We start from the raw sequence: 19677 nt of genomic DNA, 5'->3' as shown, positions 1-19677 counted from the left end.
CTTCCTTTGACCAATTTCTTTCCCTTTCCTATCATCTATTGTACGTTTTGAGTTTTGCCTAGTCTTTCAGGTTCCTACACCAAGGAGACAATATGATGTTCACCTGTCTGAGTCTGGTTTATTTCACTTATGAGTATTTAATGATTACAAATTTTTATGTTCTGATCGATTGTGCATGCTTGTGTCTGGTGCTGAGCAACTGATTTGAAGGTAACAATATGCAAGGGAATTACATTGGTGAACTCCTACCATCTTGCCTAGTGAAACTCTGTATTATCTCTACTGTTCTATCAAAGAATTATTTTCTTATTTCCTATAGTGGTTTGAGCAGTCTTTCATTCTTACATGTGGTAATCTGATCAATATAGTTGAGGATAGTGATATGTAATGTGTAACAACCACTACTGATTCATATTATTTTGTCTTGAGACTCTGTATCACTTTGAATGTTCTTGCTTTGATTTGTTTATGTTTGTGATAATGATATGCTGCTACTGTTCTATTTGTTTGTTTGTTTCTCATTTACTACTCTCTTTAAAATAAAAAAAAAAGAAATACAACAACTTAAGCCAGGGTGATGGTGCATGCCTGTAATCCTAGCACTTGGGAGGCTGATGAGGAAGACTGCCGTGAGTTTGAGGCCAGCCACGACTACATAGTGAGTTCAGTGCCAGCCTGAGCTACCTAGCAAGACCCTGCCTCAAAAACAAATGAACAAACAAAAAGTCAAAAATAACAACAACATTAGTTTTCTAGGGCTCCCTTAACATAACAAACTGCCATACACTGGTAGTTAAAAACAAGAGAAAATTTGTTCTATCACAGTCTGGAGGCCCATTGTATAAAATCAAGATGGCATCAGGGCCACACTCCCTCCAAAGGCTCTAGGACAGTCTGTCCATCTGTCCTTATACCTTCTAGTAGGGAACCAGATATTCCTTGGATTCTGAATGCATCACTTACATGTTTTCTCTCTTTTAAGTGTCTTCGAAGGACATCTGTGATTTGATTCAGGGCCCAATGGGACCATCAAAATAATCTCACCATGAGATTTCTAAATTAATTATATCCCCAAATATTAATTTTCCAAGTCAAGGCACAAGGACAGGTTACAGGGATTCAGGCACGATTTTGTGGTCAGCAATTCAACTCAAAAATATGCATGCAAAAATAAGTTCTTATTTGTAAAGAACTATCAAGAAATGAAAGTAGAAAATTGTATAGTATAAACATGTCCATACTTTTGTACCTGTTTCCTAGTATAACTTTCCTTTCTGAACCTAGCTTTTTGAGATTTTGCAATGCATTCACTTGAACAGCCACTTAGAACATTAAATAAATCATCATTTAAAAATAGGACAGATTCTGTACAGAAAATGTGACCCAGCGTCCTGCCTGGGAATAGGACAGGAAGGAGCATGTGCAAAAGCTGACCAGACAGCATGCTGACACAGGTAAAAGAAAGGAACTGAGAAGTTCATATCCCCTAAATAGACTTTCCTTCATCTTCCTGATTTTCAGTCTAGCCCCTCATCTGCACCACACTCTTACTGTAACTATGTGTGCAGACATGCTCCTGTACAATGTCTCCACACGGTCAACCAGCAGATTCCTACAAGAACAGAAAGTGGTAAGAATCCGAGTGCCCACTTCTTTCTGGTGCATTTCTTGAGTCCTGTAGGTCAAACTACCCCTTTGTCTTCAGCCTCCACAACCTCACTTCTGTCAACACTTAGGCATAACGTTGTCCTGCACATTTTATCTCCACTCAGTTTCTGAATCCACATGTTGTGATTTAGATTACAGATGGCGCCAAACTGATATGAAGTTAAGCTTGTTGGGCCTCTTGTTCTTTGGAATATTTGGTGAGGAAAACTTTATTAAGATTTCGTATCTGTTACTGTCTCTTGTTTTCTTCGATGGTTTTGAAGTAATTTTAAAGAAAAGATGCTGAGTAGAAATGTCTTTCATCCCTGGTCTTAAAATTGACAACTTTTAAGTGCAAATTACTACTTTAAAAGTGCAAATTGCCACCAACTAACCACCAGGAATTCTCTAATGTTGGCGCCTAATTTAGGAAAAACCCAGGCACATTACTTGACTAGCCTAAGGAACTACAAACCATCCAGCTAAAAATCCATTTTAATTGGAATCCGAGGAAGACTCCTAGGAGAGAAAAAAGAATTTGCTTTTTATGCAATAGGATGCTACATCCTTTAGAAGGAACATTTCTGCACAATCTCCTGCATCGTTTTGTAATAAAAAACCAGCCATTGGGATATTCTAGTATTACAAAGTTCCAAAGTCCAGGTCCCTTTTTTAGTTAAATTGTTCACTGTAAAAGGAACCATTTTTAAAGGGGTTCATTCATATGACAGATATTGCTGATTAAATATTTTATAACAATTTTCCAGCAGAAAGTAGACAGAAGTCTGTTAATAAAACATCATACTATTTTGTGATATATAGAAGTAAAATGTAATGAAGAAATCTGTCCCTTCCTGTAAATTACACAAAGTCAAATTACCCAGGCAATGGATATGCACATTTATAAATGTTTTTCCAGGAAAGTAATTTCTAAAGTATAACTTTTGAAGCAAGAAGAAAAACTTAATTCTAACTATATTCTTTAAAGGAACACTATTTTAAAAACTAGTATAATGGAATTGGTCCCACAATGTATTATTTTTCTGCACACATCCATTTACTGACAAAGTGGTTAGACTCTTTAAAATAAAGAACTTCCTATGAAGCCTTATATCGTTGGTACCTGGATAATCAATGAAACAGAAAGTGAGCATTCTAATGCTTTTTTTAGTGATTTTCAGAGGTTTGTCACATTTTCTAGATACTGACAATAAAAGGTATTTCCAGGCAGCTCCAGAGACCGATTCATAATGCCATCCAGAAATGTTAATAGTTCCTTTCTATGCATATTTCATATACAATGTATAGTAAATATGTGTATAATGATTATGTTGAATCCATGATCACTAATATTTGCTATCCTTATCTGCACGCATTTAATCATCATCGAAAAAGTAGAAGGTATAACCAAATGTCATGTATATTTCTGGGTCTAATTTTAATATATCCTTTATTCCTCGACTGATATTCAGCTTGCACTTTTACAAGCACTGGAGTCTACTATGACTTAGAGTAGGTATTTGTTTATATGAGTTTATTCCTGATGTGAACTAGGCTGGTCCTAGCTAAAAGATGCTTCTTGGGCATCAGTATTAACTAATACCAGATGTAAATTCACTGATAAAGCATAAATAACCCGATCCAATAATACCACGTTTACTGAAATACAATAATAAATGACACATTGTAATAGTAACAGGACTTTCAATCACACACATTGGAAGCTATAGCAAAACCCCCTTACCTCTTGTTTGCAGCCCCTTTCCACATGCCTCGCTGGTGCCCATTATTCCCTGCCTGACTGACTCTGGCACAAGCACACAAGGATTCCATTTCTGTGGCTTCCACCTGTGATTACAGAGAACAGCAAGCTAGAACTTGTTCCTGGGACAAACATACAAAGTAAATGCTTGAAACATATACTCTCAAATGCAAAAACATAGAGCCAATAATTCAACAAAAATGGGCTTGAAACCTTCATAAAATCAAGCCTCGGCAAGCACTTCGGTTGACAACAGTCAGTTCCATCCGGGTTCATGATAAATGCAGTAATTCATTTTTATAGAATTGGAACTGTTTGAAGACAAACTTTAGTTTGTATCAAGAAGTACCAACCAAAGGCAACAGGAGCACAGACCAATGTGACTCATTATGAACTTAAAATCTTTTAAAAATAGAAAATCCCTATGCCCTACTGTAACATCAGAGGATTAAAGCTTAGATGTCTGTAAGCGTGAGGTGGAAACTCTGAATCTTCAATGCCAAAAGATTTGTATGTGGTGCTTCCTAGGACTCAGAATTAACTCACATAACTTAATAGGCCACAGCATAAAAGGTAAAGGGGAATGCTGGGGATGAGTCTTACCTGATAAATTCGTCAGAGGGAAGAGGAATGATGCACCTGTGATGACATACCAAGATTTTTACTTCTTTGAGGAAACAGTCTCTAAGAAAGAGATCTGATTTCCACTGTCTTTCTTTTCTTAGATTAATAAGATTCTATTTTTATGACTCACAGGGCAAACTATGACTTGTGTTCTTAAGCCTGTACCTGGATGATATTCCAGAAAATCCAAGTCCTAGATCTAACCACATGTATCATTCTTTTACTCAGTGCATTTTATAGTTTTTCTTGAAAGCCAATATCTCTGACAAGAGAGATACTTCCAAAAATGAAACAAAACATAAAGTAAAAACATCATTGAACTTATTCAAGTGATCTCCATAATGCAAATAACTCAGGAGTTGGGGAAAATCAGGAAATAGCTTTTAAAAAAGAGTCATTTCTAATGAAATTACCTCTTAACTTAAAATAGCTGGAAATTTAATTTACACATGCATAGATTCATTCCCTATAATTCTAAAATACAAGCTAAAACATTAAAAGTCCAATTTTTCAACTAAGATAAGTCACTCATTCGTATCCTTTAAGTTTACACAGACTTGCTAAAAGAAATGAGAACAAGGTATTCAATTTAAGTTAGCTTGCTGCATAGACTGAAAGGAATAGAAGGAGTTTCCAGAACTCCCTTGTTAAGGTCTCAGCTGTGGGATAATGATCTTCAGTTCAGAGAGGGTAAGTGATAGTCTGAGATGGTCCTAGTTGGTTTGCGCCAGTGTTCAGACCTAAGCCTCTCTATATTTAGCCATGGACGACTGGTTGCACTGCCCTGCCAATTGTATATGGGGATAAATTTTGTCATGCTGTTTCCTTCTTTTCCTACTAATTCAATGGATTGAAACATGCTTAATCTCATAGGAAAAAAACAAGCATTTTTATTCTATTTTAATGTGGTAAACATGTGCATATGTAACCCTAGTAGAGTTAAAAAGAATAAGATAATGAGAACAATCTACCTTAACTTCCTTCTCAGGATAATTTCCTTCCCAACATATCAATGTCGGGGAAAGCAAAATCTACCTTGGAACCATATTGCTCAAAATTGAAAAATAATTTACTAAAAAACAGAGAATTATGTCAACTTGGACATATTTTGAACTACACATCAGGAGACCTGATGTAATCATCTAGTTAATACACAGGAGAAGTGATTTCTGGGGAAAATGGTGAGATGTCAATGATAGAAACTAGCTCAAACATTAAGCGTTTACATTGAAGTACAGCTGAATAATAAAGAGAGTGGACAATGAAAAGGCCCACTAAGAGTTTCTAGGATTTTATATAATTATAATAGTCCTGGGTTTATAACAATGTCTAGTAATATTTGATTTGGTTCATTTTTTCTTTGCTTCCTTTCCTTGAGTGTTCTTTTGCTGACTCAGAAGTTTCAATATTTATAAATGGTACATGAGGATAACTATTGAAAGCATTCCTACAATGCCCTGTGGTTACTGAAGGAAAAATGGTAGTCTGGGCATGATCCCAATGTCTGTTACACCCTCCCCAAGTTGGTCATCAGAAACAATGGGAGTAAAGTATCTTAAAATCCATAGTCATTGGACTTCTTCAATGACTCAAACTTTGTCTAAAGTGAAGAGTCTATCCTGAAAACGAAAAGCACTTCCATTTTCCTAAATAACTTAGCTCTTGAGTTTCACAGTTTTAAAATAATTTCTTCATTAGGCATTTTTTACTAAAGACGTTTTTAAGTGTGCTGATAAAATTATGTGATTTTTAAGATCATGAGCTATTTTTTCAAATCAGTAAAACTGAAAAGTGATTGAATTTAATTCAACTGCACTTAAGCAATGTTTCCATCAAATTGAAAACAGGCAAATGTTAAAAGAATACAAGGTTCTCACTCAACAGAGCAACGTCAGATACTGTTTGTACAAATAATAATTTCCAATTTGCCAAGAGGGAAGACCAAGAGGGCACACATAGCTTAAGAGTTACTCATATTTTCTCTTATAAAGTTATTTTTATCCATAGGATAAAGATTTTTTCTAACTGGTACTTTCTGAAACTATGTATATAATAAAAATTGACAACCCAATATTTTCAACTAGAATAAATATTTATTAAGGAATTACAAATTTATCCTTAATTCTTTATTAAAAATTTTAAAGTGGAAATAGGCTAAGGATCTCATCTCCTGGGTGTGTGTGTGTATGTGTGTGTGCAGACCCTCACCCCACTTTAAAGACTTCATTCTGAATCTCCTTGTGTCATGATCCTGAATAGTGATTATAGATATGGCAGAAGTCCAGCAGCATATTGTCAAAATTGTCTGTTTTACTTTTCCCTGTTATCTAGACATTCACATATTTAACTTTTTGGTACATTTAGTTGGAAGGGGAAAATGCTGAAGTATTTGAAGGTATACAATATTACTTCTTCTTATGTTTCACTAAACAACCATATGTTTTATGAAAGAAAAGAGGTTATGGTTTATACTCAGATCCAACGATAATTTGAAAAAGTTACTAATTACCGATATATAGGGCACAATGAGACATCTTCACACTCTCTCTCTTCAAATAAGGTATCTGGACATTCTTGGCCTCCATTAGCTGCTTCTTGGATGATAATCCTGTATCGAGACTGTTTTATTGTGGCATTTCCTGAAGTAAAGGAAAAATGAAATTATAATGCCCCTTTATATTGGTGCAGATCAAAATCAAGGCAGCAGTTGGAGAAAGAGAGAGACAGAGACAGTGAAAGAGAAAAAGAGAAAGCAAGAAAATGTAAGCATATATAGAAAGCCAACCTGGGAGGTGAGACTAAAAAGTAGATACTAGGGGTTAATACTCAATCTTACTTCTGTGGGAAACACTATACACTATATTACAAGTGGAATTTCGGATACATGTGTTCTCATATGCTGAGATGGTTTTCCCCTGTCCTAATGTATTTTTAATTAATTAGAATCACCTAACAGCATAAGAGTTATATGACATGATCTGAGGGACCACAGAAATCATCCTTAACTGCAAACAACAGCTGAGGGTCCTAGAGTTTTATTCATTGACTATGTATTTTCTCCTCTTGGCTACCTTATAAAATAGAACTCTCCTAAAAAGTTAATAGTAATCTGCTTATTTTATATTAATTTATTAGGTTTCTTATTCCTCATAACTTTATCACCAAGATGTGTATAATTAGAATTTAGGGAAGACGTGCAAAAATTGGGAAAAGAAAAAAATATTGTTTACTTTAAGGTTTTACTAAGAAGTAGAAGTATTAATAGGCACCTCAATGCAATGAAAACAGATGTTCACTTTAATGTATCAGAGCATTCATTTCACAAGCTTTAAATGCTTTCTGAATCAACAATGCCAACAAAATCAATTAGCAACTATTTCAGTTACTAATTGCAAGGTGTACCATTCAGACCAGATATGCAGACATAATTCTCTGAACTTCAGAACGCATGATTAAACACAAAGAAAAGGGATCAAATGTTACAAGACAATGTTGAATGCGAACATTGTTAAACAGTGTTATGATGTTAAGTGCATACAGAAGAAAGAGTAACGTTTTTAGACATTGGAAACCAACAATAGCTCATAGAGCAGTGCAATTTCATCCTGAGTCAGAGGATATAGGATGAAACCATTTCATGCCAAGGAAATAGTTTGTTAAAAGGCACTGAGCTATAGCAGTTCAAGGAATTTACAGAGAAAGATGCATTTCATACATTCAAAGGGAATATAAGTGTGTAGACCTTGCTTGCTTATGCATGTGAGGGGTTGATGGAGGGAAAACACAGAATGAGAGCTCAAAAGAATGGAGAAAAGGGAGTGTGAAGAAGAAAATGGAATGAATTCGTAGGTTTGGAACAGGTAATGGGCCTAGCCAAGTTGAGAAGTTAATTTCCAGAAAGGCAGGAAACTAAGGAAGCAAAACAAAAGGAGGAAAGGGGTGTGTATTGAAATGGTGTATGTACATAGTTTTTTGAAAATCATTGTTACAAGAAGAGTTACAATGAGAAGCAAAAGGCCCCCAACCCCAGGTCCCTTAACTCTCTGTCTGCTTCCTCAGAAGGAACACTTTTAACTGTTCTGCTTTCATATGTAGTTCTTTTGTGGTTATCTCCAAATCTATAAATAATATGCTATGTCACTACTTCTTGATTTATGAACTTTAGACATTATCTATTGACTTTCTGCTCTAATTGGTGAGAATGTACTTCGCAGTAGCATGGCTATTTTATATAACTGCATGGTTATTTTATACCTCTAGTGATTATTTAAAGTCTTTTAAAAGTCCATACATTTTTTTCAGCGCTACCCTTTGTTCTTGTGCTTCATCAGACCAGCCACCACATTCTGCAGAATTCTCTGGGGTAGACTGACCTTTTCTGCCACTGCTATCCCTTCCCGCTAGGTGAGGTCACAGTCATACTTTCTGTATTCCTCAGTCTTTGTCCACCAACGCCTGTTTGGCATACGTGCACGTGGCCTCCCATCCAATCATGGTCCTCTCCTTTTGTTTTTAAAAAGGAAGTAAAGCTTTTATAATTCCTTTTATAAGATGACTTTTAATGAGATCTTGAGAAGGAAAGATGAACAACATATTTGCACATTTCATGATCTTGAACTAGAGAGATAACACAGGATCTTTTCCATTTGCTCCCTACATCTTCTCTTTTTCATCTTTAGTCTGTTCTATGCCTCAGGAACCAACCACGCAAGGACTGAGTCAGTGATCTCCTTGCCCCATGACTCCTTTTGGGTCTCTCTGACAGGAGAAGATGGCATACAATGGAAGGAGAAAAAGAGGGCAAGAGAGAGATCAAAGTGTTCATTTAACTAGATTCCATCCTCTAGTCCAGCTCAAGCTAGGTTTCCATTTCTACCAAGGACGGTTACTTGCCTGTTCCATAGACTGGTACTTGTACTGGTACTTGCCTCCAGCTGTTGTTTTTGGGTTTCACTGATTATACCTTTTTCTAGCAACTTCGCAACTCCTTTTACCAGCCCAGGTACTAACTCATCATCCCTTGATATCTTACATTAACTGTGCCAACCCTTTGTAAATTGCTCCTCCTACAGTAAATCTTCCTCAGTTGTCCCATTTGATGGGTACTTGTTTCCTGTCAGAATGTGTCATTAAAGTCAAAGAAGATATGACACTATTAAATAGAGGGAATGCTATAATTATCCCTGTTTAAGGTCTAGCAAAGTCCCTGTTGAAGTCCCTGTGAGGAACATAAAAACACAAGCATAAAAAATGTAATTGAAAAAGTTCTGCATATATATTAAAAGCTATCTTCTTTTGGGGGGAGACAACAATTATACTATACATACTCTGAAAATTATTGTTTATTTCTTAGAATGTATATGTGAATATGTGTTCATAAATATTATCTCAAGAGACTAAATAAAGATTGAAGACAGTAGAAAATGAAACCAATGCCTTCTCTTCACATTGAAAAACCCTAAAGGGGATTAAAGCTGCAGTATGGATCAATGCTTTTCCCTTATGCATACATATAAATACACATGTGCATACTATAAATACACAGCATGCACTCACACACTCTGCCTTTATGGTGAGATTGCAGGTCAAATAATTCCTGAGTAAAAGAACTGTTTGATTTTCGTGCAGTTGCTCAGATGGAGGTTAAGAAAAATGGATTCTAGGGCAAAAACAAACACTTAGCATCAAGGTAAGACTTTTCCAGAGGGGAAAATAACTATCACTGTATAGAAATGAAGAACAATTATATGACTTTACGAGGAAAAAGTAAGGAAGAAGGCTTGGAATACAGCTCAGCGGCACAGTGCCTGCCTGGCAAGCATGAGGTTGTGAGGTCGATTCTTGGTACAAAAAAAAAAAAAGTAAGGAAGAATCTTGAGATAGGAAAACATCAAAAAAAGAGAGTGATATATCTTTTGAGTTTTTTAATATATTCTTTTTTTCCATGAACTTTGGAATGGTAATTCCAGTCACCCCTGGTTTCATAAGCTAGGATAAGCAGTTCTCTTTCAAGAGAGGACAGTGCCTCCAGAAATCTATTAGGTAACTGGCGACAAAAGAAGTGGATGCCTGAGTTCACCTCCAATATCACGGTTAGAACTCAGGCAAGAGACATAAGGAAAATCCAAGGAAACTCTCAAGAACTGACAGCAAAATCTCAATTTTCCACTGACCATGCAATAAAAGTGGTATCTGGGAAGTACATGAAATACGGAGAGGACAGTGGTCTTACAGATGGAAGATATTTGGATTATGGATATGTGTAAGACAAAAGTCTCCTGGCACTATTACATTAATCTATGTCAGCTCCAATTCTGAGCATTTTGCATATACAGTATTCATATTATAGCAGAGTTCTATTATTATTCCCATTTCTCAGATGAGAAAATGGACAGAGGAAGAGATATGTAATTGCCCATACTGGAATCATCTGCCCTAGACATGAATCATCGTCCATGATCTTTCCATTAATGAGACTTTACAATAAGATGAAAAGAGAAGAGACATTCCAAGCAAGTAGCTCACATCACTTCCCCCTTGTTATTTCAAAGATATAGTTCTTCCTTTATAAACAATTCTTCAGTAGTACCTTGTTTATAGGAGGCTTATTTGTCAATTTGTAGGGCTTTGTGAGTAATGTTTACCACCTCATTAAGCCTATGAAAAATAACAATAAATTAAAGAGTCCATTTGCAAACATAAACATTTGCTTGAGAATGATTATGACTAATAAACAACTCATTTACATTCAGTTTTGATTTATGTATATTCTAGCATCACTAGGTCACTAGGTATAATGAAATCTAAGTAATTAATTATAGTTAAAAGAAGAACACTTAGAAACAATGGTAATTTAAAATTAAGAACCATATTTAAGGGAGAAAATATATGAGTGAGCTACAAGCATCAAGAGATAGTTATAGATTCTTTGTGATGGTCTAAACTAGTACTGTATTTCTCATAACCACGGTAGCAAAGGTGGAAGAAAAAAGTATAAACAGAGTAACTTTGGGTGATTTGCAACTAGGTAAATTGGAGCACATCATACTGAATGAAAGTATCATGAGTATCTAGCTCTGATGCCAGGATTATTCAATCACTGCTGTGGAATTTAAAAAACTGACTCTTTTTAAGTTTACAATTTATTGAACATGTAAGTGCAGAGAAAAATCAAACATATGGCAGAACACCTGTGAACACAGGCACTGGCTGGTAGAGGAGGCTGGGTCAGAGATGAGCGCATGGCAAGGGGACAACCCAAAAAGAGTATAAAGAGATGCTTGGGAGGAGTCCTACAAGACCACACCTGTCTGGTCTTTGAGTAGCAGAACCAAACATGGAGAAAAATAAGGACCCAGAGCTCATACACAGCTCTAAAGTTAAAAATACAGCAGCTACAAATCACATCCTATTGACAAAGTGGAAGAAAATGTCAGCTTACTGAAAACCTGCCTCACACTCATAATCAAAGCTTTCCTGTGAGCTGTCTACAACTGAGCTTGGACACCTGTCAGACAGAACTGGACATTCTCAGCAATTTGAATCCCACATTCACATCAACAACATGGATAGGAACTTTTGATGCTGACCTTTTCTACATTACCTGCCCTTTTTCCTTTGCTTGGGGAGCCACTGGCCTGACCTGTTCTTAGTCAAAGCTACCTCTCTCTTCCTGCTTGAATAAAACTCCCATTGAAGTCTTGCCCGTGGCTGTGTTCCTCTGGGTACAGTTTTATTTCTAACATTCCTGAAGCCAAGAATCCAATTCTGGTGACACTGCCAACAAGTGAAAGTGCAGTGTAGATGCAGGTTGGTTATACATGAGAAATGCATAGAAGTTGTTGCAATACCTACCTGCAAATATTTGATCAGAGAGTTGAAATATGACCTATGGCTTTCCCTTGTTTCACAACTGTCTCCACTACTAATAGACCTCAACATCCGTTAGGTTTCAGATACTGACACTCCTTCAGAGAGAGCACTATACATCTATTGGCACTTAACCTGCAGCTCTCTTTCCTCCTCTGCACTTGTAAATCCAGTATATCATCCAAGGAAATAAATTCCCAAATATGCTGGTTATTTAGCTCTGGTTGATCTGGAAGCAAAATAGTGCTAATGACATTTTAAGGTTAATATCATGCAAGTAACCATGCATTAAATACTTCCAGGAGTTACATTATGACCCCAGTACCTTTAGAATTCAGACAATTCCTATTACCTTGCTAATCTTCAGCTTCTCTGGCTATAAAACAAGCCAACAAAAAATTTCTGGTTCCAATGAGTGCTGAGATGATCCATGGAATGCTACACATAAAGCATAATACACCTGTCTGGTCTATACTATATTATAGTATAGGAAATTTTCTCTAGAGTAATTTGCCTTCATGAAAGAAGAGAAGAAAGACAAAATATAGTGAGAAGAAAGTTCCAATACTTTAGTCATCTTTAATTTTTTTTTTGTACTTGGAATCAAACTTGGGATCTTACATTTGCCAGGCAGGCTCTGTGCCACTGAGCTATATCCCCAGCCCCTGAGCTATATCTCCAGCCCCTAATTTTTATAAAAGGAAAGGAAAAATGTGACAAGCCAGTCTTACATTCAGAGCTGGGTCCCAACTATGTCCTATATGTCTATGAGAAGCCCATGCGGTTTTTACATCCATGCATGTTCCTGGTAAACTGTATTGTATGTGCAAGGCAACTTGTACCTACAACCACCTTCTCATATTAATGGACATGAACAGACAGGGTTATCAATACCCTGCCTAGTTAGAGAAGTCCTGGTTAATGCTTCTTACCCTCATTTAGCTTAAAAGTGTCTCCATTTGATGAACAATTACATGACCAGCCAGACAACGGTAATCATCACCACCACCACCATCACTACTCTGTGTAAACTGGAGAAAAAAATCATATGGTATTTCTCAGCACTGGGTTGCATTTTAAGTATATAGAAAAGAAGTGTGGAAAGTGTGCACTGCTGTTCTTAAAATTATCTGTGCAACCTGATTATCAGTCCTTTATATTTTTCACCACGAAATTCTCTTTGCGATACCAGTTCATATATCTAGAGAAGAATGTTTTCTGCCTTAAGCACTCTTGCTCATGGATCATTAAATTGAAAATGAAAGAAACATGCGGGTTTGCCACACAATAATATAATTGACTGAAGTTACATTATGTGTGTTATAATAAAATCAGCAGCAATAAATGCTACAGAACTGGCATTTAATCAAAGTAGAACATTAATATGAGAGGTAAAGAGCTTGCACTTGGCTTGTTAAGAAGTCCGTTTCTACATCAGTGCTGCAGACAAAGATCACAGTATGCTTTCGGGCAACCCAAGTTTTTCCAACCTTAAATCTCCCTCAAAGTATAGCATCTCTATTGATTAATTCTACAAAAGACATCATTTTTTCAAAGTTGTCACAACCATTGCTCAGAGTCAAATAGTTGATTTCCTTTCTATAAAAGAGAAAAATAGGGATTCACTACATCCCATCTCTCAATTAAATGTAGAGAAATAGATATTGTGATTCAAATAAATTTAAAGAAATAGATACTAAGTTCTCAGAGAGAAGTAGCCACACACAGTGCTGGCATCAATGATAAATGTTTATCACACATTTACTAGCAGGTGCGGGTGACTCAGGTTGACTGAGGTATACACACATGCACTATTAAATCTCCCCAGAAGTGAAACTTGATAGATGGATAATAATGTAAAATTTCTGCATCATTTTATAAGGGTTCAGAAATGATAATATAAACTTTGCATTTGTCATCCAAAGGCCATCAGTGGAGTATTCTCTTTCCTTGTTTAAGGAGAAACAGAGGCTTAAATGGTGAGAAACACAATGCCCTGGAACTATGAGTAAGACGATTTTATACAGCGTACTTCCTTCCTATTCATCATGGTGGTCCCTACACAGAGCGCATAGATCAAGAGCAGCCTGTCCTCTCCCTGCCCCAGAATTCCCTCCCAGCCAAAGCCTGGAAATATTTGAAAATGAGCAGAGCTAACAACTTATCTATATGTGGGTGAAATTAAGCAAAAGTGAAAAGCTTTTCTGTTAAACTTTCTAGGAATGTTGAAAATAAGCTGCAGGATATCCATATACTTCTTTCATTTTGAAATGTTGCCTGAAAAATGTATTCTTAGAGTTTCATGATCATCATTCATTTTGCACCAGAAGCCAAATTCAGTGGAAGTGGCAACAGACAAGACCTCCGGGGCTCTGATTTCTAATCCCAGCTCATTACCGAATTGCTATATGACCTTGGGCAAAGCACTTAACCTTTCAGAGCTTCAATTTTCTTACTTGTCCTATGTGTATAATACTGCCTAGCCAATTCACAGGATAGCTGTTAGGAATGCCTAATTAAATGGGATTTAAAGCATCTTGCAAATATATAAAACCAGCCAGTGAACTTAGAATTTCTTTTTGGAAGCTCTTAACACAGACTTCAGAAGAAGCAATTCATATTTATTTCTGTATAAACTTTCCAGGATAAAAATAAAATAAACATTTCTTCTCTATTCCAGCCTTCATTATCTTAGAGAAACCTATGGAAATAGTTCTAAATTGCAAGGGTTCCTCCCCAGTTCCTGCTAATTCTGCTAACCACCATAGTTGCTCTTGAAACATCTCCAATTTAGAGAGCTAGCCTTATCCAGCAGCAATCCTTTTGTGTCTGGGGATTCCTTCTAATATCACCACTGAAGTCACTTATACCCAGTCTCACTCTCTACTCAACGCATGTGGTTGGTAACCCTGGATATCAAAATCTCAAGGGAGATTTTCATGCACTCCTGATGCTCTCTCACCCTAAACCAATTAAATCAGAATTTCTAGTGGGTGTGGCTCCATCACTGGTATGTTTTAAAAACTCCTCATTGAAACAGAACCACTAATTTACCACAATTAAAGCAAAGTCTCTTATTCACCAAATATGTAAAACAGGAAAAGCACCATGCAGGATGCTTAATTAGGCCATAGAAAACAAATGAACACTAGCTTAATCAGTATTGCTCTTAACACATTTTTAAAAAACGCAACCTGCCCTTCAGCTAAGTACACATAATGGATATAATTGGATAGACTTTATGAACTACAGACAAGTAGGGTTAACAATGCTATTTATTATAAGTTATACTTATCTTCTATTCTTGCCAATTGTCCTGATATGGCAGGGATTTATTCCCCCCATGTTGATCCTTTTTCATTCCAGCGGATGAAGTTCTACTGGCTTCCTGCTACAAGATTTCTTAATATGTATAACTCCATCAACATTAAGAATGAGATACACTAAAGCAATGTATTGCACTATATATAGACAGTACAAGTTTGAGGTGGCACAAATGTCAGCTAAGATAAAAGCTTAAGATGTTGCCATCATTATCAGACATAAGTATGAACTGTGTATTGGAAAAAAAATCTTTAAAATAATCCATGTTGCCCTACTATGATAATGCTTTATGTACCTAAGGGCCTAAAATAATCCTATTCACGACTGGTACTTTACTGACAGCTTGAAGACAGAATGGCTTCTAGATGCTTACGCTTTGGATCTAAAATGTCTCTTCAAAGCCCCACATCTTCAGAAAGTGACCAGATTACAGAGGCGCTACACTCAGCAGTAGAGTTCTGCACTGATGAATTCAGTAGCTGAATGTACTGGTAGGAGTGGAGGTCTCGGTTGGAAGTGAGTCACGGGGGGTGTGCTGGGGGTGTGATATGGAAAGGTGTATTCCTGTTCCCAGCTGCTTTATTCTTTCTCTGCTGCTTGTCATGAGATCAGCAGCTGTCCTCTCCGAGGCTCTTCCACCATGTCCTTTTTTCCCTGGATTCAGTGAAGTTTGAACTAAACTTACTGGAAACTGAGCCAAAATAACCCTGTCCTCCTTTAAGTTGCGTGACAAATTAACCACTTTGGCTGCATAATTCCCTATGCTGGTTCTAGCTAAGAAAGCATGTATTTACATTATGAGTCCCCTACTTAAAAGTTTCTTGATTTAAATAATCTCATTTTACTTATCTTAATGTAACTAGCAACTAACATGAAACATGGTATACTCATACAGTAAAAGGGTTACTGACTCAATGACACACCACGTTAGTCACTCCCTAAAGATATAGGCACAGTGTTCACTGTGGCAGCCACTGTTAATACATTTCAGAGTTTATGTTCTATTTGGGTTAGTGGTTAGTGATATGAGGAAATAATACAGATATTCTCCATCTTATGATGGGACTGCATCCTGATAAACCCATTCTAAACTGAAAATACCTACACCAAAAGGCATGTAATGTACCTAATTTCAACATATCACAGCTTAGCAACACAGTACATTGCAGAGTTTCCATTGTTTACACAGGGATCACAAAGCTGACCAGGAGCTGGGGCTGCCACTGGCCCTCATTGTGAATGAGGATCATACCACACACCACTAGTGAGGAAAAGATTGACATTCAAGTTCAGAAGAACAGTTATATTGAGTGAGTATTGCTTTCTCAGCATTATAAAGTCAAAAATCTTAAACCTAACTATTGGGAAGTGAGGACTATCTCAAGAAAGAGCAAGGAGAGGGAGGGCTCTGGAGGTGGTCAGAGAAAGGCTCTCCTGGGCGATGGCATTTCAAACTGAAACCAAGTGTCAATCAAAAAGCACCAGTGCAAAGGGCTGGAAGCAGAGCTCTTCCTTTTTTTTTTTTTTTACTGTTTTAGCTAAGAAAGTGACCTTTATGCTTAAGGTGATTCATATCTTAGAGTGACAGGCATGTTCCCAGGCCTCACTGGCCTTGTTTTATTATCATGAATAAACTCACTATTTCCAAAACAATGGAATTGTTATTATGAAAATAGCAATGCAATGATGAAACTTTATTAAGGTCCAAGCATCCTCCAGGTGCCTCATATGTTGTGAAGAGAGGGGGTATCTTCCTCTCCCAGTAAGCAGTGTGAGCGCAGAGAGGTGGAATGACTCATACTCATTATGCACATAGTAGCACGTCACTGAGGTCACAATAAACTGTTGATGTCCTGCCTCCAAATTCAGGATACTGTTTCCTTTTTTACAGCCAAATATAAATACTATTCCTAATTAAAGATGAAATTTCTTGATTAATCATCATACATGGATTACGGCTGGATATTTATCAGCAATAGTTTTGACAGTTTCAGGGAGAAGAGGCAGCAAGTATGGAACGTGGTTGGTCAGAAGAAATGATGGCCAGCAGAGAGAAATGAAGAATGTAGTGCAAGGTGGGTTGGTTGGGGCTTCGCAAAGTTGCACAGCACCAGGCAGCAAGAACGAGTCCTTCCTGGGACTCCTTCCTTGTGAAGAGAGACCCATTTCCTGAGTCCTTCTAATTCCCAGGTTCTTTGCGTCTCTCCCACTTACGTCTCCTGTGGGGAGGCTGTGTGGCATTTAATCATTACTTTGGAGAAAGAAATGGACTTGGATGGCTCTAATCTCTCTCTTCTTCTCTTTCTTCAGAATATATCTGCTCAGAAGTTGCACATATTCTGACTTGTTCTCAGCTGTGCTCATTCAAAAAGAGTTTTTAGCAGTCCAGAAAGAGCTGAGTAGTTGCGGGGTTGCGAGTCAGCTGATACTTTGATCTCGCTCTGCTTTGACAGTGTCTCAGTTTGCTTGTATTCCCATGGAGAGTCTTAGAAGTCCAAGACCATGAAAGACCTTGTTGATCAAGTACTGTATCATTTCCTGTTCCATGCAATGCATTAAATATGTATTTACTTAACATCTACTTTGTTCTGCTACAAAAATAGTCTTTTATTGTCTCTACACACATGAGTGATTTGGTTGGTCTAAGTTTCTTCTACTTATAAACTTCATTAAGGTTGTTGCCTAAGCAAGAGTATGCCTGGATCCTACGACTTACTTATGGTAGATAACACACATATGAGTTTCATCACATTGCTTGAAATATCGGGGGCAAGTTGGATATTATACAGAACAATTATTGCTGAGCTTGTCTCTTCACGTGGGATAAGAAAATCCTACCAAAATGTGTTACAGAGGTCACGGTGTCACCTATTATATCTATGATACAACTAAGTGAATTGAGTCTTAGAGATGTAAACTAAATGTCAAAGCGCAACTAACAAGGAGCAACACTGCAAGTTCACCAGAAGTCTGTTAGATTTTAAATGTGAAGGTTCACCTCTTTCTGCTACACAAGAACAAATTAGAGTGGTGCTCAAGACAGACTATAATTAAGTGCTAAGCTGAACAAAAGCAAATATCAATTCCTTAGGCACTGTGGTCATTCAGCTAAGGGGAAGCATACTGTTAGCTCAAGTTAGAATACGTACACTTCCAGTAAAACTTGTCACCATGTTCCTGTGATCTTCACTTATGCTTTGGTTATATCCACAGGGCATCAGAGTAAATTTATGATAAGTATATTTTAGGTACCAGCAAATATAATTTAACTTGGCAATATCTAAAATGACAATCTATGATTCTTACTACACTTATTTTTGTGGGTATTTTATTCCTTATCATTGAAATCTTGTCATTCAGATATTCTATCTGAACCATACATACATAGCAACTTAATTTTGAAACAACTTGAAGATAGTGTCAGAATATCCAGTGCTGATTCTTCTACTATGGAACAGTTAAACTGTCTAAATCATGAGCAATTTACTTCATTTGGAGCACAACTTTAATATCTTTTTTATTTATTGCCATATAAAAATTATTTGCTATTCATATAAAATCTGCAATTTCAAACTGACAAATAAAGATCCCAATGTGTAACTCCACCTTTAACTCTTGGATTTGTTATAGTAATACAATTTAAACAACTTATAAATCTATATCATATTAACTAATCCAGTAAATCAAAAACCTCTGAAAAACACACTCTAATTTAGAATCATATTACAGTGGGACTAAAGACAAGGAAGTAAGAAATAATTTATTCTTCTCAATTCCAAAAGATTATTTCATGAATTTAAAGTACAACACCCTGGGTAAATCAAAACTAATTTATTCTATTTCTTCATAGGAAGTGCACTGAAAGTCTAAAAATAAACTCCTAATTAAATTGGGTAGGTTGGTTTCTGAAGAGCGGCTAATATACCTCTATAAACAAATAGGGATCATATTGTATTGTGCAAAGAGAATTCTAGAAAAACAAGAATGAAACCAGGCAGAAGTAAAAGCATTTTTAAAATGTTTCTGCATCCAAAGAAACTCAGTTTTGCCACCAATGCTAGTAAGAAATCATTTTGAATATCCATGTGTGTCAGATGATTTATTTAGGGTACTATAACTTGGCTGCTAAGTGAAAATTTAATAGTGCTTTAAAGCAAGCTAAGTAAGTATAACACTGAGTTTCATGTATAAAGAAGAGAACTCCCTGCACTATATTTGTGTATATTTATTTTGTTTCTTTTGAAATTTATTTGGTTTTATTTGGTATGCTGGTTTGTGATAAAACAGCAGTGCATGTGATACTGCATTAATAGAAATAAAAACAAGGCATTTGGTAAGAATTCAAGTACATGCAGACTACATATTTTGTTTATTTGAAGTAAAATATCTGCCCAGATCATGCTCACAGAGTACTTTCTCTCTCCTTCCACTTTCTATCCACATGAGGACAT

At 36.5% G+C, this 19677-nt stretch overlaps 1 protein-coding gene across 1 annotated transcript in view; it reads right to left on the bottom strand.

Annotated features, from left to right (window-relative positions):
• Thsd7b (thrombospondin, type I, domain containing 7B) overlaps positions 1-19677 on the bottom strand; it is a 780466-nt gene that overhangs the window by 305489 nt on the left and 455300 nt on the right. The window contains exons 11-12 of the mRNA XM_013517433.1: positions 6543-6672; positions 3392-3495 (exon numbers count right to left, since the gene is read on the bottom strand). Of these exons, the coding sequence (XP_013372887.1) occupies positions 3392-3495; positions 6543-6672 (234 nt within the window). The remainder of the gene's footprint in view (positions 1-3391; positions 3496-6542; positions 6673-19677) is intronic.

The sequence above is a fragment of the Chinchilla lanigera genome, unplaced genomic scaffold (assembly GCF_000276665.1).
Source record: "Chinchilla lanigera isolate Chin_1 unplaced genomic scaffold, ChiLan1.0 scaffold00039, whole genome shotgun sequence".
Classification (NCBI taxonomy): Eukaryota; Metazoa; Chordata; class Mammalia; order Rodentia; family Chinchillidae; genus Chinchilla; species Chinchilla lanigera.
Note: the sequence above shows the minus strand (reverse complement) of the source record. Positions and strands in the feature narration are given on the sequence as shown.